The 23,885-nt window shown below is 45.6% G+C and overlaps 1 protein-coding gene across 7 annotated transcripts in view; it reads right to left on the reverse strand.

Moving 5' to 3' along the window:
* PIKFYVE (phosphoinositide kinase, FYVE-type zinc finger containing) overlaps nucleotides 1-23,885 on the reverse strand; it is a 154,418-nt gene that overhangs the window by 44,862 nt on the left and 85,671 nt on the right. For all 7 annotated transcript variants that reach the window (XM_029068330.2, XM_029068333.1, XM_029068334.1 and 4 more), the window contains 11 exons: nucleotides 18,584-18,643; nucleotides 14,922-15,051; nucleotides 12,789-12,969; nucleotides 12,126-12,200; nucleotides 10,790-10,897; nucleotides 8,214-8,354; nucleotides 7,285-7,411; nucleotides 5,892-7,036; nucleotides 3,494-3,594; nucleotides 2,707-2,778; nucleotides 1,292-1,463 (listed from right to left, as the gene is read on the reverse strand). In XM_029068330.2, the coding sequence (XP_028924163.1) occupies nucleotides 1,292-1,463; nucleotides 2,707-2,778; nucleotides 3,494-3,594; nucleotides 5,892-7,036; nucleotides 7,285-7,411; nucleotides 8,214-8,354; nucleotides 10,790-10,897; nucleotides 12,126-12,200; nucleotides 12,789-12,969; nucleotides 14,922-15,051; nucleotides 18,584-18,643 (2,312 nt within the window). The remainder of the gene's footprint in view (nucleotides 1-1,291; nucleotides 1,464-2,706; nucleotides 2,779-3,493; nucleotides 3,595-5,891; nucleotides 7,037-7,284; nucleotides 7,412-8,213; nucleotides 8,355-10,789; nucleotides 10,898-12,125; nucleotides 12,201-12,788; nucleotides 12,970-14,921; nucleotides 15,052-18,583; nucleotides 18,644-23,885) is intronic.

Here is a 23,885-nt window from a genome sequence, read left to right on the forward strand (position 1 = left end):
ACTTAGATATGCCCCCTTTATTTACCCCCCCTCAGCCCTACAGCATTTACGTATATATCTATAATTTACTCCTTTATATTAATGTCTGCCTCTCTCTCTAGACGGTAAGCTCACTGTGGACAGGGAACGTGTCTACCAACTCTGTCTTATTATACTCTCCAAAGCGTTTAGTATAGTGCTCTGCACACAGGTAGTGCTCAATAAATTTGCTCATTTGTAGGAGAACTGCCATCCACACCAACTTGGGGATGTATGGGGAGGTACGGGAAAGGCGTGTGGCGAGGGAAACACATGGAGAAAAAAAGAAAGACCCAGCTGAGACCCAAGGATGGATATATCATCTTGACATGTGTAGGAACCTGGATTCTAGCTCGAGGAGACCTACAGAATCTGGCAGAGTTTTATGTTTGGGACTGGATTACCTGTTCTGATCTAGTACAACCTTGTTTTTTGCTGTGATCTTGCTCAGTACTGGACAGCTGTTTCCAATTCCACTTACTTTTGGAACTATTATTTTCTTGAGCAATCTTCTGTTTATCTCTTTTTGTATATAGAGGGAAAAGGGTTTGTATCCCTCCCAGCACTATAGGTGCAAGCTTAGGGCAGGACCGGATAGCATATCCTAGCTGTTTCCCGGGCCAGGCTTTAACAGGGGAAATGGAGTGGGGACATATCTTCAAATCACTGCATGGTGGTGGTGATTTACTGAAGACAACTTGGGAGTGCTCTAGATGGAAAACGTTCCCACCCTTGCGGGCAGGGAACATCATCCGCCAACTCTGTTGCACCGCATTTTCCGAAGACTTCGTAGGTTGCTCGACGCACAATACTGCGCTCAGTAGGTACCATTGATTGATTGATGGGTAGGACTGTGGAGGGCTGACATTTCAATACACACGGTTCGAGTAAGGGAAAACTCCTCTCTGCTAGAGGCTACTGCCTCAGCCCAAGGCAAGGCAGGGGTTTGGGCACTGGGTCTTGGTGAAGGAAATGCCAGCGGTGTGGCCCAATCTACCACATTTTTCCGATCGGCACGGGCCCAGAGGGGACCTGAGCTGGCACTCACTCCTGATGATCTGGGCAGGGCAGCAGGGTTCCTCAAGCCCAACAAGACAGTTCAAAATAATACAGAAAAACCACACATCACATACCAAAGATGGGTTCTGGGGTAAACTGGGGCCCAGAGGTTTCACTGACTTTGTACAAAAATGGGATTGACCTTGGGCTAATAAAACAATGCAGCACCCGGAGAGTCGCTAAAACGGGACTAGGATAGTTTCAGCTCCAGTACCTGTTTACAGAGCCGGCACCACGAGTAGGTCAGGATCGTGTGTTGATAGCCAGGGACTGGAGACTCCAGCTCCTTGAGAATGATCTGCACGCAGCCCTGCCCATGGACAAAACGGCGGATGTGGTGCACCATCGGTGTCTCACAAAACATGCTGGGGCACTGGTAGGATGGCCTGGGAACAACAGGTGAAGCAAACCTTCAGGTTAGTGATGGGTCAGACCCTTTAGTCAATCCCACATGCTAGGAATGTAGGACCAAAATGGGGTGGTCTGTCCAGGCCCTTTCCTCATACTCTTAGGCTAATTAGGCACTTCATAAACTCAATGACTTTAGGGTACATTCAGGCATCACCTTAAAGAAAAAAGGTACAATCATTCAGAGAGATTTCTAGGGAGAAGTCAGCCTAAGGTTGGGGGAAAACTATCTTTTACCAGGCTGTCAAGGAGAAGCAGCGTGGCTTAGCGGAAAGAGCACGGGCTTGGGAGTCAGAGGTCGTGGCTTCTAATCCCAGCTCTGCCACTTGTCTGCTGTGTGACCTTGGGCAAGTCACTTAACTTCTCTGTGCCTCAGTTACATCATCTGTAAAAATGGGGACAAAAAATGTGAACCCCACGTGGGACAATCTGATTACCCTGTATCTACCCAAGCACTTAGAACAGTGCTCTGCACATAGTAAGCACTTAACAAATACCGTAATTATTATTATTATCAGCAGCAGTGTGTCCTAATGGAAAGAGCCCAGGTTGAGGGGTCAGAGAGCCTGGCTTCTAACCTTGGCTCCGCCACCTGCCTGCTGTGTGACCTTGGGCAATTCACTTGATTTCTCCATGTCTCAGTTTCCTCATCTGCAAACAGGGCATGCAATAGGTGCTCTCCATCCTTAGACTAGGAACCCCATGTGAGACAGCGACTGTGTCCAACCTCTTGATTTTGAATCTAACCCAGTGCTTAACACAGTGCTCGACACATTATAAGTGCTTAGTAAATACGAGAGTTATTATTATGGTAGGTCTATAACTTTCTTCTTAGGAGACATTCAAAGTACACATGAATTAAGCCCAAGATAGAAAGTAGGTCCCATCTATAAATTCTTCTGTCTTTGGACCACAGGTAATAAACATAATCAGAGGCTAGAATATGATACTCCCAAATGGCAATGGAAGTTTATTCAACTAAATCTCAGGGTTGGGGAGGGTCATGGACAGGTGTGAGAGGGTTCAGGATTGACCTTAATATTTCAAACTCAAACATGGGTGCAAAATGTCTCTGTTGCTTAGTGACTTGGATTACCACCCAGGACCTCCCTCTCAGAAGAGGCCACCCCACCAGTCTGAAATCCACGGCTCAAACTGCTGGGATTCAGGACTCTACATCCCAGCATACATGGAAAAGGAAGGGGGGAAAAGCATCCTCACCTGAAACAGTACCGTTCCAGAAATATTCCTAGAGTGAGATCATTCTTCCCATAAAATTCCATTGTCACAATCCTAGGTACAAAAAGATCTCGTGTTACCCACACGCTAGAGGAACAACCTACACCATGAGCTGACAGCCTCAGCAGTGTACGGGGAGAAGGGATGGGCGGCTCTCTGCAGATCATGACAGGAGCCGAGGCAGCTGTAGACACTGGCCAGCAGAAGCTGTAGGTATCTGTTTCCACCAAGGAGATCTCAAGATCTGGTGTCATGTGCGATCTACCCTGCAAAATGCAGTAGCTCACCTGTACTCTGGATCGGACAGAGCAGCAGTTCCCGGTCTTGTAATATGGTATTAACATCATTGACCACAGAGCCCTTCACGAGCATAACAAAATGGAAATCTTCCTCCAAATTAACACCCTGATCTCAACCACCTGATTGTGCAAAGTTCCAATTTTCCTCTTGTCCCCTTCCCGACTTTGGAAGTAAACAACCCCAAACAATGATCTTGATTGCACTCTCCTGTAACCAAAGGAACACACTTCCTTCCAAGTCACAGAATCCAATTAAAAATGAAACAACTTTGGCCGGGACAGGGGGGATATGGGGTTTACGGAGGGAGGAGGTCCAATGTGGTTAGAGACAACCCTTCAGTGACAAAAATTCCGCAGGTTACATCCAAATTCTAAGACCGACTAGGGGAATCACCCAATCGAGAAGACAAAAGAACCTGGGAAAATCCATGATTTTGACCAAAACGGTGAAAAAACAGTTGACATCTTACCAAGGACTGACACAGGCACTGGGCGCATTACTGGACTGGGACGAGGAGCTACTGAAAAGCACGCACAGCCTCTGGTGGCTTCTGGGACTCAGACAGTCTATCTGTAAGTCAAGTTGTGAAAGCCTTTAGAAAACATCACCACTATACTCCCCCAAGAACTTGGAACCATTGATCGATTACTTCATTAGCAACCACTTCCCTCTTAGACCTGGGTTAAAACCATTTAAAAATGGTTTCAATCATGCATTCCACCAGTGAGACTGCACTAAGCGCTTGGTAGAGCACAATACAGTTAGTAGACATGATCCCTCAAACAAGGAGCTTAAAATCTAGTGGGGGGAGACTGACAATAAAAAAAGTTACAGAGAGGGGAAGCAAGAAAATAGAGGGACATGTACCTCAGTGCTCTGGGGTGGGGATGGGCTGAGTAAGGGCTTGGGCATGAAAGCAAGCACATAAGGGATGTAGAAGGGAAGGAGAATAGTAATAATAATAAGTACGGTATTTGTTAAGCACTTACTCTGGGCCAGGCACTGTACTAAATGCTGGGGTGGATATAAGTGCCTGTCCCGGGGCGGGGGAGGGCTCATGGTATCGATCCCCATTTTACAGATGAGGTAACTGAGGCCCAGAGAAGCAAAGTGGCTTGTCCAAGGTCACACAGCAGACAAGTAGTGGAGCTGGGATTAAAACCCATGATCTTCTGACTCCCAGGCCCGTGTTCTAGCCCCTAAGCCATGCTCAGTAAAACAGAGGTTAGACAGTGTTTCAAGGAGAAGGGACTGGTCCAGGGTTGAAGGCTGCTGACAAGCCTCGGGGGACTCGGATGGAGTAGAAGCCTTTGGTTTTGGCAAGAAAGAGGTCACTGGTGATCTTGGAGAGGGCTGTTTTAATGGAGCGGAGGGGGGAAAAGCCAGATTCTCAGGGTTCAAGGAGAGAACTGGAGAAGAAAAGGAGGCAGTGGATGAAAGCAACTGTTGGAGGGAGATGAATGAAGAGTGCCGTCAGGCCGAGGGAGGTTGTTTTAAAATAGGAGACATGAGGGGGTATCTCAGAGTGGAAGAGCGGGAGCCAGAGCAGTTGAAGATGCTGGTCAGGGATCACTCTATGCCAAAACTTATCTTTTGAATCAAACTAACTACCTGCTTCTTTAAGGATAGAGGATGTTGATTAAAGCAGTTTATAAACTCAACAAGATGAAAGCCCTTCAATATGGGGAGTGCTTGGATTAACTGCAGTAATTTTTTCCGAGACAGAACCTAGGTTACAGAGGTTGTTCAAATGATAATTGATGGGGATGTGTTTGCGGAATCTATAAATGTGAGCCTCAAATCATGGGAAAGTATTTTACTTCTGCTATGAAAAGAAAAAAATATGAAAACTATTCTGGTGTTACAACAATCTCATCAGAGTGGAAGTACAAATTATTATACTTGTTCCCTGAGTTCTTAGAAATTCTGCCATTTTGGCCATTTTTGCTGGAAGGAAAGGGAGAGTTTCTCCAGTGGTGGACATGTGATCTTATAGCCTATTTCCATCTCCCCCAGCAGAGGCCTGATTGACAACCCACACCATCTAAGCACCGGCAGACTGAGGGAGAGTAACAAGTTTTCCTGCATCCTCCTGGCTGGGCTACTGTCCACTTATTGGGAAACCAGTACACTAGCAGAGTGTCCTAAATAATTTTCTTCCCTCAAGATGTGGGGGGGGTCCCAAGTCAACTCAAGGAGAAAGCCCAAAATAACAATTACTTCAAACACTGGATGGTGATTATGGATGCCTCAGGAGACCGTACCCCTAAAAGCCATTCTACGAGTAGCAGCAGGTAGCAGTGAGCAGAATGAGGGATAAAACTTTGCACCTAAACAGCAAAGGCAGAGGAAATTTAGGGGTCATAGCACTGCCCTAAAAGCCGGGGCTGGATTCTAGTCTTACTTCTGGTCCTAAGTAATCCACCAATCCATCACGTGGTCTCCAGCAAATCCTGCCCTGCCTGAGTTTTCACACCTGAAAAGATGGGATTTTGCTTCTGGGTTCCCATGGCTGTGAGAAGCACCACACCCGCCAAACCTTTCTAAATTACATCTTAGAGACACCAGCAACTCTCCCAAGTTATCTTTAAAAGAGAAATTCTCCAGTGTTCAATGGGCCCCAACGCAACCAAAGAGGGACTGTGTGTTTTCATTCTGTCTTGCTTTTTAAGTGTACTCTGAGCTCCTTAACTTGGTCTCCCTAAATAGTGACCAGAAAATCTAGCATGTGAACAGATATGTGCCAAGTCAAAGAAGACTTAGATCAGTAGGAAAAATGATCTCTGATTCTCCCCCAATCCAAAGACCGTTCTTTGAGTTCTGAGGTCACCAGTCTTCCCAACTCTGTTGTGTCACTCGCCACTCACCTTGGCTGCCCAGGGTCCCTCATTCTGAATCAGCCCTCTCTCCTCATCACCCTCATTTCTACTTCCAGGCTTTCCTCCAGGGGTTCCCAGTAGGTCCTTCGCCTGAGTGAAAGGGTCGGCATTCCTTTGCTGAATTCTGCCGCCCCGGGCCCGATAATCCGCCAGTAGCCTGCCCAAACTCTGGCAACCGCTGACATGTCCCGCCAGGCTTGTGCTGACGAGCTCGTGGGAGGGGAGGACTTGGATGGTCCTGGCCTGAATGCTCCCATTGACGCTCTGGAGCCCAGGAAGTTCTCTCAACAACTGCTTCTTCCTTCGGCTCTCCAGATCCTTCAGCTCCTTATTCAGGAGTGGCGACCAGTAGACTTGCTCTGGAAAGTAATCGCGGGTAGGGCAATGCGTGCCCTGCTCAGTTAAGAGGAAGGGCTCTCGAAACGTGATCACCGGAGAGATGCAGAGGATCACATCTTTCAATTCCTGTCTGAAGGCCAAAGAATAGGTCTTGAGCCTATCTTCTGAAGAGGTGACTTCCTCGGCAACGTATATGCCAGTGTCATCCTGCAGCGGGTCTCTGAATACTCTCTGGTTGTTCTTGGGGTCCTGTAAGCTCTCTGACTGCTCCCCACCCAAATCGTCCTCCTGGTCTTCCCCGGGCAAAGGTAACAGTGATTCTGGAATGTGCGGAAGGAGGGGAGCAGGGAGTGGGAGCACACCGACAGCAGCTGTGAGCAACTCTCGGGGTTTCAGAGACGAAGCTTCCTGTGGGCAGCTTTCGGCATCCTCGTTAGTTTGCTCGATCTGGACCCTCAGTTCCGGGAGGCCACTGTTGTCGGAGGAAGCCGCTTCAGATATCACCGGCAGTCTGTCAGAGAGGGGACTGCCGCTGAAGAGAGCTGGCCCAGGCCCAGCTTCTCCGGACCCTTCGATCAGAGAGTGGAAGGAGCTGTTTTGAGGTGAGGTAGGAGGCATGGCGAACTCATCCATAAGGAAGGAGATTTCCAGTTGAGAGTGGTAAGCCACACAGATCATGAATATCAGGATTTCTTTCACTCGAGCCAGCTCATAATCCGAGCCTCCTCTTAGCTTGATTGTACAGCCCAAGTGCTGTGGACATCCTTCGAAAAACATCAGCGTTTTTGTTTGATCTAGAAGTCAGAAGAAAACAAGAAATCAGGTGCATACAAATCCAAAGAGTGATTCTAACAGCCAAACTCAACCTCTCCGGTGGAAAAAAAGCTCCTCAATTTAGGTGGAAAAAGCCGCCTCTCGTTACTCGTTCTCAAGAGCTTGGTCAATCGAGACCACGAACACCTCATCGGATAGCTCTGGTGACTAAATCGGAGGAGTTACGTGATGTAATCAGCCGGTGGGAAGCAGGCTCCAGGTCACTCACCATTGTGAAGCTGGAACATCTGCATGGAAAATTTGTGGCAGGTTCCCAGGTGTGGCTTTGTGAGCAACTGATCCATTGACATCACTAGGTCACCTTGAGTCATCCGGCTCACTCGATCTAAAACTTGCTGTACAAAAAATAAAATGGCAACATTACAGAGGGAAGTAGAATAAGGCTCACTCAAGTGGAGCCTGTCAAGCAACCCAAAGTTGAATCTTAGGGGGCCCTCCCCTCCATCCAACACAGCCTTTCTATGGGAAAATAAGAGGATCAGAGAGCTATTCCTAACTGGAATATCTAACTAGGGGGTTTTCTCTCACTGACCAGGCTGTAAGCAGAAATCACTCAATCTGTTTTCATTTACTTCAAGTACAGGCCTATTTAATCTGTCACCTGCTTATAGAGTAAGATGAGTTGGGTTCATTTGTATGCCCTTTCTGTTTCTGAAATGCATTCGGGCTTCATCCTCTTTGGCTCATGAGCTCCTTCAATTTCCCTCGTGAACCCCAGCAGTGCACCATGCAAGACTGGTAACCAATCAATCAATGGTATTTACTGAGCGCTTAACTGTGCTTGGGAGAGTAGATAGAAAAGCAATGGCAGAAACGTTCCGGTAACAGCCCAGTGCTATTTGCAGGAAGCTGTTCTGCAGTTGAGCGCACCCTGAGACAAGAACTGTCATTTGGGAAAAGATGAGGTTATCATTGCTTGTCCTGCTACCTCCTGGCTCTCTGCTCCCTTTCCTAGAGCAGTGCTCTGCACATAGTTAAGCGCTTAACAAATACCAACATTATTATTATTATTCCTAATGCATTTGTCCAGGTAAGAAGCTGACAGAACATCAGCATCCTCACTCTCTGAGCTACGGAAATAAATATCCAACCTAATTTAAAGAGCAAAACTTCCACCTCTGAGATACTGCCACTTACCGGTTTTACATTAATGACCAGAGTAATTCCATGTTCCAGTAACATGTCCTGAGCAATCCGGGATACCGTCTTCTCAACGAGGACCAAAGTCGGTCGGACATCAACTATCCGCTGCACGTAGTTCTTCAGAAACTCTCTTTCCTAAGCCAAAATCACAATGCTACTATGATATTCAAAACTTCATAGGTTTTTATATGGTTATGAATTCTTTATTTTATCAAAAGCTTTAGGAATATGGGATTAAAATTCAATTACATAGACATTTCGGCACTGAATCATTTTACTTCAGCAACAGCACCGTACTGTACTATTAATGACCAAAGTGCTGTACTAGGCACCTGCAGTTTGCAGAATGCCACTGGAACTGAGCGCTGTACTGGATGCCTGCTGTGTGGAGAGCAATGTTCTGGGCACTGTACTTAAAAGGTTTCTACACATGTAGAGCAATATACTAAGAACAAAGGAATGTATAATAGAAGAACACAAGAACCCTGCAACCCCCAGCACTTACGTATTTACACCCATACTCAAGACTTTGGGGTACAATTTATACCCATTCTCAACACTTTGGGGTACTCAATTGTACATTCAATTCTGCATTCTGTTTCCTTCTGGGAATTCAAACTACTCCCTATCTGTTCCTGGTTCTTCCTAAGGCTCCCACTCTTCGCCCACTCTTCCCCAGTGGATCTTAAGCTCTTTTTGGTTAAGGAATGGACCTTTTATTTGTTTTGTACTTTCCCAAGCACATAGTTCAGCCTAAAAGGGGAGACAGACAGAAAGACAGTCACACACAGAGGAGAAATGAGAGAAAACAAAGAAACAGCCAGTAACAACAAAAGCAATCAAAAATAATTAAGGGGGAAAAAGGATATATGAGTAAACACTCAGGGTGGCTGATGGGATGACATGACAGGGATGTGGGGGTTAAACAGGGAAAGCTTCCTGGAGCGGTGACTTTATAGGAAGTTTTAAAGGTGAGGAGGAAGGTGTTTGATGGATTTGAGAGGGGTGGAGCTCCACAGTGAAGTGAGATATGAGAATGAGGTGCAAACTTCCCTCGGACAGCTGGGCTAACAATCCAGGGACAGTCTGTGCTGTTAAAGGAAAGGCAGAAGATTTGAGTTCTGTAAAATGCTATTATACTGCCCCTACCATCACTTCTAAAAGGGGTACAGAGAAAAGGGCTGCTTGGTTTGTGACTGACTAGGAAATGGACACGAGGCACTGATTAATGGGCATGTGAGTCAGGAGGGGGTGAATCAGGCAGGGGCCCTCCCATGCAGACCGAAACACTGGCCGCCTCCCACCAGATTCCCTCTGGGCTGATGGACTAACAGCCGTGGTGGCAGCAGGTTCGGCACCGGCAGATGGAGGAGCTACAAGCATTTAGCAGCTGCCCCTGCCTGGTGGTTCCTGCAGTGGGGCATCGCCTCCACAGTCCCACGAGCTGGTCCACTTTACTACACCTGCTATTTAACTAATTCCTCTTCTAGTTTTGTTTGGGATAGCTTTTCTCTGATGTCTTTTTTTATGGTATGGTTTTGGCTTCTTTAACTCAGTAGAACATGAATTAACTCCCAACAAAGAGACCCTGAACACTGATCAAAACCCCCGAACAGTCTCGCTCAATAACGACTTAAAAGGGGTGAGGGCGTGACCAGCTGCTGGAAGAGAATATTATGCAGGTTGTAACCACTATCCCTGCCAGCCACTTGCCTGCTGTGTGACCTTGGTGCTTCCATTTTCTCAGCTGTAAAATGGGTAATAGATACTTGTTCTCCCTACCCCTTAGACTTTGAGCTTCATGTGGCAGGAAACTGGGTCCGACCTGATTATCCTGCATCTACTCCAGCACTTAGTTCAGTTCATGGCACATAGTAAATGCCTAATAAATACAATAATAATAACGATGATGATGGTGATTATAATTATTACCACCATCATTACTGTCATTACTATTACATGGCCACAATTCCTGTGCTCAAGTAGGGCAGGGCACGGGAGGCAGACACTAAAATGAATTACAGGAACGGGAAGCAATCCCTGTAAAGATATGTACCAGAGTGCTGTGGGAGGTATGGGGTGGAGCATGAACCTAAATCTGGAAAGATGATGCAGTAGAGTGGGAGGAGGTTGGGGAGAAGAGTAATATTAGTCAGGAAAGGCTCAGTGGAAACAGCCCGGGCTTGGGAGTCAGAGGTCATGGGTTCTAATCCCAAAATCCACCACTTGTCAGCTGTGTGACTCTGGGCAAGTCATTTAATTTCTCAGTGCCTCAGTTCCCTCATCTGTAAAATGGGGATTAAGACTGTGAGCCCCACTTCGGACAACCTGATCACCTTGTATTCTTTCCCTGCCCCCAGCGCTTAGAACAGTGTTGTGCACATAGTAAGTGCTTAACAAATACCTTCATTATTATTATTACTATTCCTAGAAGAGCTGAGACTTTAGTAGGGCTTTAGAGATGGGGAGGGGGTAGTCAACCCAACATGACGAGGGAGGGAATTCCAAATAGGTGGGAGGGTGTGAGCAAGAGGTCAACACGGAAAGAATCAAGAGAGGTGCAGTCTTACCTGGAGGACGATGGGGTCAATGCAAGTAAACTTGGTTTCTTCTCTGTACAGATATTCAATAGAACATTTCAACAGAAGAATTTTGGGATTTTTTATACAAGAATTCATCTAAAAATAAAAAATTTAAAGTTTTTAGATAATGCAGAGAGTCAACATCTTTCACCCATTTAACTTAAGAAGTGTGGCCTAGTGGATAAAGCCTAGGCCTGGGAGTCAGAGAACCTGGGTTTTAATCCCAGCTCCACCCCTTATCTGCTGTGTGACCTTGGGCAAGTTGCTTAATTTCTCTGGGCCTCAGTTACCACACATGTAAAACGGGGAATAAGACCATGAGCCCTATATGGGACAGGGACTGTATCCAACCAGTTTATCTTCTATTTACCCCAGCACTTAGTATGGTGCCTGGCGTGTAATAAGCGCTTGATACGTACTAGTTAAAAAAAAAAGAAGTCTAACTTTTGCATGTCCTACATGAAACCCTCTCTGCCATCAAACCTGGCCAACCACTTACATCTCTACCTTGCTCCCTTGAGAAGCAGCATGGACCTGGAAGCCAGGGGACCTGGGTTCTAATCCTGGCTTGCCACTTGTCTGCTGGGTGGCCTTGGGCAAGTCACTTCACTTCTCTGTGCCTCAATTTAATCATATGCAAAATGAGGATTAAATCCTACTCCCTCCTAGTAAAACGATGAGCCCCAGGTGGGACAGGGACCTGTCCAACCTGATTATGTTGTAGCTACCCCAGCATTTTGTACAATGCTTGGTCGATAGTAACTGCCTAACAAGTTCCGTAATTATCACCCTCGCTGCATGGTTGTTCCAGGGATCCTCTTTTACCCTCAAATCTCTCTCCTACCTTTGACGATGAAGGCCACGCCAATATCTAGCTGCAAACATTTCACAGCTACATCCACCAAAAATTATGCTTTTTTCCAGAAAAGCTTTGGTTTACAGCTAGATTGAAGATAAGGACTGTTTTCAAGTCCTGGGAAACTATATATATATTTAAGGTTCTTATGTTTTCCCCAAATTCGAAAGATGAAATCACTTGCTCCAGAGATAGGCTGTAAATTCATCTTAAAGGTGTTTCTTTTCAATGACAGGTTTAAAATCTTCCTTTATAACTGCACTACAATACCTCTATGGCCCAGAGCACCTGCTCCCCCTTGGCAAGTCAATGTCTTCTATTTCCCAATTCTCCTCCTCGAGACTGCAAGGTCCCTGTGGACAGGAAGCATGCATACTGACTCTGTTTCATTGTACTCTCCCAAGTGCTTACTGCAGTGTTCTGCACACCATAAGTTCTCAATAAATACAGTTGATTGACCCAAGATACCTTTTTATGCGCAATGTTCTTCGTACAAACAAAGCCATTGATGACCACAGAGTCAAACTTCTTTCCTCCTGGGATCTAGCACAGAGAATTGGAGATGACCATTAAAATGTATTCTTTAAAGTCTATTTAACGTATCACAGTAAACACGCTTACAAATTGTCTCAGTGAATTTTATTAGCATTTAATTTGCTAGGGAAAAATAATGAAAAACTAGTATGTGCTTCCAGCAAACAGCTGATAAAAATGTCATCTTTCAGGCCATAGAAAGCAAGCACCCACTGCCTTCTTCCTTTACAATTTCAGTGTCAACTACCACAGGGCACCTCAGTTCATGGTGTCCACTAACACCCCTTCTTTCCTATTATCGCTCTGCTCTGGTAACACCCAAAAAAGCCGACCATACCACTCTTCAGTCCTCCTTCCTCCCGAATCTGTCAAGGGGTTCCATAAAACGAATTTCCTTTGTCATCATCATCAATGGTATTTAATTGAGCACGTACTGTGTGCAGAGTACAGTTTCCTTGAGGCCAAGAACAAGGTCCTTCACTCACCCAAATGCTCTGCCATGGTCTCGGCAACAGCAGGGGCATCTGGTGTGGGTTGGGCTAGAGTGACCTCGTTACCAGACCCTCAGGTATAACCCTGGCGGTTGGGGACACTCACTTTTTTGATGTGGACAAATTGCCGGATATCCATATCATCGTCCCTGTTTTTGACATCGGGGCGGACGGTCTGCACCACCTGGCACACCAGGGGCACAATGATGTCTCTCCAAGAGAGGGACAGAGATTCACTGTTGAGCAGCTGCTGAAGCAGAGCCATCAGGTGGTTGTGGTTAGCTGAACTGTACAGGTGACAGACGAGGAGGGAAGAAAATCAGTTTCGCCATACTTTATCGCTAAAAGGTTCATTGAGTAATCCCACTATATTCTTCAGCTTTAAAGGCAATGGATCCGGGAGAAAGAACACAATGAATGTACTGAATCTCCCAAATGAAATCTTCAGAGATTTCGGGATTTTCTCTCTCTTTTTTCTAATGGCATGTCTTAAGAGCTTTCTATGTGACAGATGTTGAACTAAGTGCTGGGGTAGATAACAGGCTAATCAGCTAGAAAACAGTCCATGTCCCCTGTCTTCATCCCCATTTTACAGAGGGGGGTACTGAGGCATAGAAAAGTTAAGTGACTTGCCCAAGGTCACACAGTAGAGAAGTGGCAGAGCCTGCATTAGAATCTAGGTCCTCTGATTCCCAGGCCCATGCTCTTTCCACTCCGCCATGTTGCTACTTGCCACTGGTTCTACTTTTTCCAGCTCAGTGCAGTCTGGGAAAAACTACATGAGGGAGGAAGATTCCTGGACTGAAAAGTCTCTCCAAATAGATTCTTCTAAGGGTATCTATTTCCTTACACAGAAATAGTGAGAGGTGGTAGGGAAGAAAAATGAAAAGAAATAACACAATTCAAAAAAAGGGAAAAATGTTGAACTTCCAAAATTCTTGGAAACAAATTTTGCTTTCATTATTTTCATAAAAGTGAGACTATGAGAGGACCAGACGCACAGGTTGTCAATAAAGTAGGTAACGGAAACAATAATTTTCAAAGAAGACCAAGATCCTACTTGGAAACAGTTGAGACTCACCTAACCACATATAAACCAACTTGGACAGTGTGAAAAGCACATTGTTCTAACACAACAGTAAAGACGTCTCTTTCATGAGAATGAGCCAAACAGGAATCCAAAAAGAATGGGGAGCCCAGTGAGAATTCTGTGCTGTCTTCTGTGTTTTAATTAAAATAACCATACGCATGGCCAATGTGTTTTTCTTAACAATGGTTGCACTAGCGAATAAAAGTAAAAGTGACCCTTCAAATCTCAGTGGGACAGAGAACAACGATAAAATAAAACCACTGGAAATCAGTTCATATTTGAGCACCTTTAAATTGTTAAGCCTTGTGCACTTCAGAACATCATAAAGACTCTGGCCCCTTCTGACCTCTGAAAAACTTGTACTCCAATTCAATACCCTCATGACTATGACTTTTTAGATCTTTGGTTTTCTTTTAATTAGATTGCAGATTGATCTGTAAGGTTAAATCCGTTTACTTAAAAATAACTCAAATCAGCTAACATGATTGATCCTATCTAGGGTGTGTTCCAGGGGGAGTGGTGGTCAGGGGACAGAAGTCACTTACGATCTCTAGATATGGGATGTCCCCTGGGAATTACGGACGTGAATGACCAGAACTAAAAACTCTCAGCCCTACCCAGAAAAGAGCTTCTGTTTGATGCCCTACCCAGGTGGATGGGCAACCACTGGAGTTTTCTTGAGGAGTGGGGAGACATTTGTAGAAAAACGATTCTAGACAGCAGAGTGAAGTACGAACTGGAGTGAGGAGAGACAGGAGGCTGGGAGGTCAGCAAAGAGGCTGATGCAGTAATCCAGGTGGGATAGGATGAGTGACTGTATTAACATGGTAGCAGTTTGGATAGAGAGGAAAGGGTGGATTCTAGCCAGGTTGTGAAGGTGGGACCAACGGGATTTAGTGATGGACTGAATGTGTGCATTGAATGAGAGAGTGGAGTCGAGGTTATGGGACTGTGAGACAGGAAGGATGGTGGTGCCATCTATAGGGATGGGGAAGTCAAGGGGAAGGCAGGGTTTGGGTGGGAAGATAAGGAGTTCTGTTTTGGAATTCTTCTTAAACTGTGGAGGAGCGCTCCACGTCTCAGAGAGAGCTGGACACCAGCCAGGACAGGGAATTCAGAGAGTAGGAACCTCAGAGGGCAGTGACTCACAGTAATCGTTCCATGGCTTGTTTCTCCCCATTCTCCTCTCTCAGCAGCTCCAGGTTGCTGTGATGCCAACCTAGTGGTGTAAAAAGCAGCTCCTTGAATTTCTCCTCGACCCTCCGATTGAAGAGAGACTCTAAAGAAAATCCAAAGTTACATTTTAGTGTACCTCAGGGTACAGTGAGACATTTCTGAAAGGTTTTTTTTTCTTTAATCCACGGAAATATACACACGAGGATACTGGTTCATTATTACTCAGGGGCACAAGAGGAGCACGTGAAGAGAACAGTGAGATTTTTAAATTGTTCAAGCAAATCCTCTTCATAATCCTCTTGAGTGGGCCCTCAAGAAGTACTAGCAGCTGACTGAAAAAAATGCCACTGAAGATGAAGTTCACCTAAAAGCAAGCGTACGCATGGAACCCTCACATATACAAACAAGAAAATATACTATCATTTTTACTGAGTACTGAGTCCTAAGGGACTGCCTTCAACACTTCAAACATTATCCAACCTCAGCTTCACTGGCACTACCCTCTCCTGGTTCACTTCCTATCTCTCTGACTGCTCACTTTCACTCTCTTGTCTGGGCTCCTCCTCTGTTTCCCATCCTCTAACTGTAAGAGTCCCTCAGGGTTCAGTACTTGGTCCCCTTCTATTCCCCATCTACACACACTCCCTTGGAGAACTCATTTGCTCCCATGGCTTCTACTACTATCTCTATGGGGACGATTCCCCACTACAGTTGTCCAAACAGAACTCCTAATCTTCCCACCAAAACCCTGTCTTCCCTATCTCTGTAGAGAGCACTACCATCCTCCCTTTCTCCTAAACCTATAATGTGGCATCATCCTTGACTCATCTCGCTCATTCAACATATTCAAACTAATACCAATTCTGACCTTCACGAAATCACTAAAATCAACCCTTTCCTCTCCATCCAAACGGCTACTATGCTGATAATGACGGTATTTGTTAAGCACTTACTAAGTGCCAAGCACTGTTCTAAGCACTGGGGTAGATACACGGTAATCAATGTTGTCCCACATGGGGCTCATAGACTTAATCCCCATTTTACAGATGAGGTAACTGAGTCACAGAGTAGTTAAGTGACTAGTCCAAAGTCACACAGTTGATAAGTGGTGGAGTCGGGATTAGAACCCACGACCTCTGACTCCGAAGAACATGCTCTTTCCACTAAGCTGCACTGCTTTTCAAGTTCTGATCCAAGATCTTATCCTATACCACCTGGATTACTGCATCAATCTCTTCGCTAATCTCTCCGTCTTTTTCTCCCCATATTTCCCCCTACTGCCCAGATCCCTTTTCTAAAAAGAGTTCAGCCTATGTCTCCCCACTTTTCAAAAATCTCCAGTGGTTGCCTAACCCCCTCTGTATCAAACAAAAATTCCTCACCACTGGCTTTAGGGCACTCCATCACCTTGCCCCCTCCTACCTCACCTCGCTTCTCTCCTTCTACAACCCAGCCCGCACACTTCGCTCCTTTGGTGCAAACCTTCTCTCCGTGCCTCGGTTTGCCTGTCTCACTGCCAACCCCTGGCCCACATCCCGGATTGCTCTCTCCTAAAATCCTCCAGACAATGATTCTCACCACCTTCAAAGGCTTACTGAAAGCACATCTCCTCCAAGAGGCCTTCCCAAACTAAGCCTCACTCTTCCTCATCTCCCACTCCGTTCTGCGTCACCCTGATTTGCTCCCTTTGCTCTTTCCCCCTCTCCCAGCCCCACAGCATTTATGTATATAGCTATTATTTTTTCGTATTGTGCCTGGCTCCCCCACTCTAGACTGGGACCTCCTTGTGGGCAAGGATTGTTACTCTTTATTGTTGTACCTTTCCAAGCGCTTAGTACAGTGATCTGCACACAGTAAGCGCTTAAGACAACTGAAGGAATGAATGCATCAATCAATTTTAAAGCACTCAATCACCTTGCCCCCTCCTATCTTACCTCACTGATTTCCTACTATAACCCAGAACTTTCACTTGGCACCTCTAACACCAATCTGATCACTGTGCCTCAATCTCATCTAGCTCACCATCGACCCCTTGCCCACATCTTCCTGCATTTATTTATTTTAATATCTGCCTCCCTTCCAGATTGTAAGCTCCTTGTGGGCAGGGAACGTGTCTACCAACTCGGTTATACCGTACGCTTCCAAGCACTTAGTAGAATGCTTCGTACATAATACATGCTCAATAAATATCACTGATTGATTGATCTTGCGAAGATGTGATTGTAGGAGGGTTCTAAAAGTTGGAAGAGGGGTGGGCTATTGGATACGAAGGAGGGGGAAGTTTGAGGCATGGAGGATGTAGGCAAAAAGTTGAGAGAGTAGGCTGGCATTAGAGGAGCCCGGTAGATGGGCTGGGCTGTAGCAGTTGATCATTCCGGTAACGTAGTTGGATTGAGTGCCTTCAAGCTGATGGTAAGAGTTTCTATTTCGTATGGAGGTAAACGTCCTGAAGGCAGGAGGAAATGTGGAGACCCCAGACAAGTGGGTAATGGGCTCCCTGCAGGCCAGGGAGAGGGGATGGAGTCAATATTCCCCTGGGCTTACTTGAATAGCTGAAACAACTTAACAACTTTAGCTGTCACAAATACTTCTACTATCACTTCTAATATTACTGGCAGTATTTTATTATTTTTCTATTATTAATAACAGAAAGGCAAAGATAGGGGGGTTTAACTTTTTTAAAAGCCAAAAGACAAATCGATACTCGTCAAACAGGTTTAAAAGGCAATGGTGCAAATAAACCTAACAAATAATAGCAAAAAAAACTTCTAAAAAGTATCCAGTGGTTAGGAGAGAGGGGAAGGGCCAGAAACTATTTTGGAGAGACCGCAGAGGATCTGTCTTTAGGGTGGGCCTGGTACCACTTGAGGGGATCAGCAGTGTCTTTCCCGGCTGCAGAATTCCTCAGGCAGAGAAATTCCTCCTACCAGACAGAATATTCACAGCTGATTCTAAAAATCAGGATTCTCCTCTGTGTCGGCAAGGGGAAGAGGAGGGCTTGAGAGAAAACTTACTCACCTGAGATCAGACAGCAGGGCTCAGCCACTGGTTTCCTTTACAGTTCAAGGGCTTAGGTTTACCTGCCCCAAAGTCCTTGTGGGATTGGACACTCAGGAGAGAGGATGCGAATCAGTTGACGGTCTGCCCCTAAGATGAGAGCAGGGGAAGCCTGCCAGGCACACACAGACCCTCACTGTGAGTGGGAAAGGGAGACGGGGAGAGGGTGGCACACCAGCTCTAGGCTATGGTTCTCCTTCGGGAAGAGGGAAGGAGGGAGGGAAGGAGGCCTCAGATCTCGTCACCACTTTCCTCCACTCCCACAGAGTGGCAGCTGGCCCTGGGCCAGCACTGAGGGCAGGGAGAAGCTCTCTTCTGCAAGCCAAATGTCAACCACAACCAGGCCAGATTCAAACACTCAGTTCCTGAGGTAGGAGATGATAGACCAGTTTAGCCTTAAAATGAACAACGAGAAGCAATCACCTATTGTTAACTATCTGGGATATGACAGCTGTCACTAAGCACATCTCGGGCTTCAAGTTTAGCCCTGTCACGCAGAGTTCTCCGAGCCGTAAAATCAACACCAATGCTGGAAGACTGTTTCCGGACATTCGAGGACAGGTTTGGGTCTAACTTACCTTGGATGAAGGCATCGCTTATTGAGATCTGTTGTCCTCCGTTGTCAGGAATTAAATACTCTGGATACCAGGAGAAAGCATAGAAAAAAGGAAAGAAAAGACAGTATTACTTTAACTCGCCAGGATAATTACAAGAGAACACACCCACACCACAGAAGTCTTACTCATACACAGTGAGTCATGGCTGGAAAAATTACTGAAAGCTATTCTGTTTAACATTACACAAAACTATTCTGTTTAACGTGATCTGCCCAAATGTCCCATCATCCTTAGCGTTGTTCATTACTACATGATACTGTCATGGAAGGAACCACGTCAGCAGAGCCATCTTTCTTGATTTCCTTTGCCAGCACTAATCTCTCTCTATCACAAATCAGATCTCGAGTTCATGCCCCCTCAAATGTTCTATACTACTTGTTTTCGCCTATTAAACTGTTTTCCGCAGAGAGGGGCTTCTTCTGGGGTTCAAGCAGTTAAGTAAATCAATGTCATTGAAAAGAAGGAATAAACTGATTAAACAAGACACTCTAGGCAAGGGAAGTTTTTCATTAGACTTCCTAAAGGGAGAGAGGCTTTAAAAGTGTTAAAGATGTTAAAAATTAGTCCAAGAAAATAAGAAGGTTTCACTACGCAAAGGTCTGTGGTAGAGAAACAGAGATAATAAACAAAATGAATGTAAACAATGACAAAAAAAAAACCCCCAGACACCAAGAAATCATAACTGATTTGTGCTTTCTAAACCTTCTAAGAACTCATTTTCTCACCCTTCCCTCTCTCACCTCCCTCCTGATTCTTCCGTTTTGATTGCTCTGCAATCCATCATAATGTACCCTTAGTCTGTGCCAAGTACTTTATTAGATCTTAGGAGAGCCCAGGGAGTTTTCAACCTAGCGGGGAACTTACAATCGACGCTCTAGTCGCCCTATTCTGAAAAAAATTCCAACTCCCCCTTTCTGCTCAAATGAGCTGCTTCTACTCCTTGACTCTGACACTCTCTCTCTCCTTGAACCCCTACAGTGAGGATTTAAGATGAGACCATAAGCAATGCCAATCCGGAGCAGGCTGGGGGAGTGTCCAGGCCAGTGTGGTCTCTGACAGGGGGACCAAGGTGATTGGAAGAACACTGTGATGGGAGCCCTACTGGACAACCAATCAAAACGATGTTCCACCCCACACCCCTAACTTGCCTCTACATCCCTAAGTCTCCCCCTACTAACCCTTCCTGGTCTATTGATCCCTTTATTTCACCAAGCACCCCTTAAACCTACTGGCATTTTTGGCCTGCATAACTTGCTTGCTGTGTGGCCTCTAGCAAGTCACTTAACGTTTCTGTGCCTCATTTCCTTTTCCTCATCTGAAAAATGGGGATTCAATGTCTGTTCTCTCTTTGTTAGACTATGAGCCCCATATGGGACAGGAGCTGTACCTGACCTGATTATATCTATCCTAGCGCTTAGTACAGTGTTTGGCACATAGTACGCCCTTAACATATATTATTAAAACTTCTGGGATAGCAAATTCCACCAGCATACTAGACCCTAGTGTACTGTGTCATTTGGGTTGTTTTGAACCTATCCCTTCAAGCTTCAAAGGGTGCCAGTCCAACGGGGATTGAATGAATGAATTTGGGGGAAGGTTGGGAGGGGAAAATTTGTGGGATTTGTCAGTGTTTCCCGTTCACACATTTCACTCCTCTGGTACTAACCTTCTCACTGTGCCTCGACCTCACCTGTCTCAACGCCAAGCCTAGCCCACATTCGGCCTCTGGACTGGAATGCCCTTCCTCTTCTAATCTGACAGACAAGCAATCTCCCCCACTTCAAAGCCTTATTGAAGGCACACCTTCTCCAAAAGGCCTTCCCAAATTAAGCCCCACTGTTACTCATCTCCCACTCCCTTCTGCATTATCCTCACTTGCTCCCTTTGCTCTTCCCCCACTCCCGGCCCCAAAGCACTTATGCAAATATCTGTAATTGTATTTATTTGTATTGATATCTGTCTCCCCACTCTAGAGTGAGAGCTCGTTGTAGGCAGGGAATGTCACAGTTTATTATTGTACTGTACTTTCCCAAGCACTTAGTACAGCGCTCTGCATACAGTAAGCGCTCAATAACCTCGACTGAATGAATGAATCCTCTAGACATTCAACCAGATGCTCAACTAGCATCTTTCCAGAATGAAGATGTTTAACTGTTTTAGCCTCTCTTCTTATAGAAGTTTCTCTTTACATTTGACCTCCTTGGTTGCCCTTCTATGTAGTGTCTCCCATTCTAGTTTGTCTCTCCTAAAATGGGGCAACCAGATCATGCACACAGTATTCTACAAACAAAGAAGGAAAACTATCCCCTCCCTTCCTGATGATGCGGGCATTTGGTTGGCCTTTTTGACTTTGGCTTCACTTTGGATTCATGATTTAAAACAAAACATTCCAATAGTAATCCCAAGATCTCCTTCCTGAGTTGTGACTGATGGCGCTGAGCCCATCATCGTGAGTTACAATTTGGAGATTTTTCTCTAGGTGAATTCCCTTGCACTTGCTTCCGTTGAAGGTCTTCGGGCAGTTTTCAGAAAGCTTTGTCTAGTATTAGTATAAGCACTTGCTCTGAGTCAGACACTATTCTAAAAGCACTGGAGTAGATGTAAGTTAAATGGATTGAACACGGGCCCTGAACGACATGGGGCTCAGAGTTTAAGCTGACACGAATCCCCATTTTACAGAGGAGGAAACTGAGGCAGAGAAGTGACTTGCCCAAGGTCACACAGCAGGAACTGGCAAAGCCAGGATAGAATTCAGGTTCTCTGGCTCCCAGGTCCAGGTTCTTTCCACTAGACCACGCTGTTTCTCATTGTTCTCTTTGTGCCAAGCCTTCCAATTATGGGCCAGGGCCTGGAGATACATCCCCCCCAAAACAAGGAAAAAAAAGAAAAAGGAAGCGGTCAGCCTAGTCACTGATCAAGGCCACCCTGAGAACATTCCTACCATGCCCAGACAAGTTTCTAGAGGAGAATTCAGCTGAAAGACATCTCCAAACAAACCTGAAAGAGGTCTTATACTGTCCCAATTTAACTGGTGAGGGTGATGAGATCAAGGCAGGACGCCACCATGTTGTAAAACAGATTAGCTATGGCCAGCCTCATCACCTGCTTCACACTAGATCATGGAACATAATGACTTTAAGAATGCACCCAACGAGCAGGGCTGAGCTCTAGGAAACTGACTCTGCCTACTTCATTAAACAAGGCCCTGTGAACCCACAGTTATTCCCACTAACGCGGCATTTGCTTGCCCAAAAAAGCATAGTGCCAATTTTGTGTGTCCGTGCACACTCCTCTTTCAGATCATTTTTGAAAATGTTAAGTAAAACTGTTCCCAGCTCATTGTTGGACTGAAAAAAGGTCATTCGTTCCAGAATTTTGTTTCTGACCTTATTTTTTACTTTTTAGTAGTTTTCTATCTCTAGGAAAATATGGTTTCCAATTTCACGATTATCCCCTTTTATTAAGAGCTTTTGGTGTGGAAACTTGTCAGATACTTGGGAAAAAAAAATGATACTTCCTAGTTTCCCTCTTTCCATCTGCCCATTGGCCCCCTTCAAATAAGTCCATCAGGTTAGTGAAGCACAATTTCCCTTTACAGAAACTGACTACGTGTTACTAAACACTCTAGAGAAGCAGTGTTGCCTAATGGAACGAACCTGGGCCTGGGAGTCAGAGGACTTGAGTTCTAATCCTGGTGCCACCACTTGTTCATTCATTCATTCAATCATATTTATTGAGCGCTTACTGTGTGCAGAGCACTGTACTGAGCACTTGGGAGAGGACAATAAAACAATAAACAAAAACATTCTCTGCCCATAACAAGCTTACAGCCTAGGGGGGAGACATCAGTGCAAATAAATTACAGATATGTATGTAAGTGCTGTGGGGCTGGGAGGGGGGAAAACAAAGGGAGAAAGTCAGGGTATTGCCGAGGGAGTGGGAGAAGAGGAAAGGGGGATTTAGGGAAGGTCTCTTGGAGGAGATGTGCTTTCAATAAGGCTTTGGGGGGGCGGGGGGGAATAAGTGTCTGTCAGATTTGAGGAGGGAGGGTATTCCGGGCCAGAGGAAGGACATGGGCAAAGGGTGGGTGGCCAGGTAGACAAGAGCGAGGTACAGAGAGAAGGTTAAAATTAGAGAAGCAAAGTGTGTGGGCTGGGTTGTAGTACGAGAGTAATGAGATGAAGTAAAAGGGGGCAAGGTGATGGAGTGCTTTGAATCCAATGGTGAGGAGTTTTTGTTTGATGCGGAGGTATACAGGCAACCACTGGAGTTTTGTGGGGAAACACGTCTTGAATGTTTTTGGAGAAAAACGATCTGGGCAGCAGAGTGAAGTATGAACTGGAGTAGGAAAGCACAGGATGCTGGGAAGTCAGCAAGGAGGCTGATACAGTAATCCAGGAGGGATAGGATGAGTGACTGTATTAACACGGTAGCAATTTGGATGGAGAGGAAAAGGTAGATTTTACCGATGTTTTAGTGGGATGGACAGGATTTAGTGATGGATTGAATATGTGGGTTGAATGAGAGAGAGGAGTTAAGGGTAACGCCAAGGTTATGGGCTTGTGAGACAAGAAGGACGGTGGTGCCATCCACAGTGATGGGAAAGTCAGAGGGAGGACAGAGTCTGTCTACTGTGTGACAAGCACACTTGTCTGCTGTGTGACCTTGGGCAAATCACTTAACTTTTCTGTGCCTCAGTTACCTCACCTATAAAATGGGGATTAAGGTGAGCCCTATGTGGGACAGGGAGTCTGTCCAACCTGATTATCTTGTACCTACCCCAGTGCCCTGGAACATATTAAGCACTTAAAAAATACCATTAAACAAAAGTTCTGACTGATCCTCAACTTAATCTCAACAGTTTGACCAATTTACCACTGCAGAAGCACGGTTCACTGGTTTACAATTCAGAGGATAATGCTGGGGACTCTTTTGGCATGGGAGTTACATCAGCAACCCCTCAACCTTCCAGGATTAATGCCCTCTGTAAAGACAGGAAACACACTCTTCAGTTCTAATGATGCAATTTCTCCTCCAAGTTCCTTCAGAACTCTTGGTCGCAACACCAACTAAAGCTTGTCATCCATTAATAAGAGATGGGGCTGGGAGTCAGGAAACTTGGGTTCAAATTCCATTTCCAGCACCAGCCTACCTTGTGACCCTGGACTGGTCAATTAACCTCCCTGTGACTCAGTTTCTTCATCTGTTAAATGGAGAGAAGATAGAAGGGGAGCCCTGTATGGGACAGGGATGGTGGCTGATC

This window comes from Ornithorhynchus anatinus, chromosome 7 (genome assembly GCF_004115215.2).
Source record: "Ornithorhynchus anatinus isolate Pmale09 chromosome 7, mOrnAna1.pri.v4, whole genome shotgun sequence".
Taxonomy (NCBI): domain Eukaryota; kingdom Metazoa; phylum Chordata; class Mammalia; order Monotremata; family Ornithorhynchidae; genus Ornithorhynchus; species Ornithorhynchus anatinus.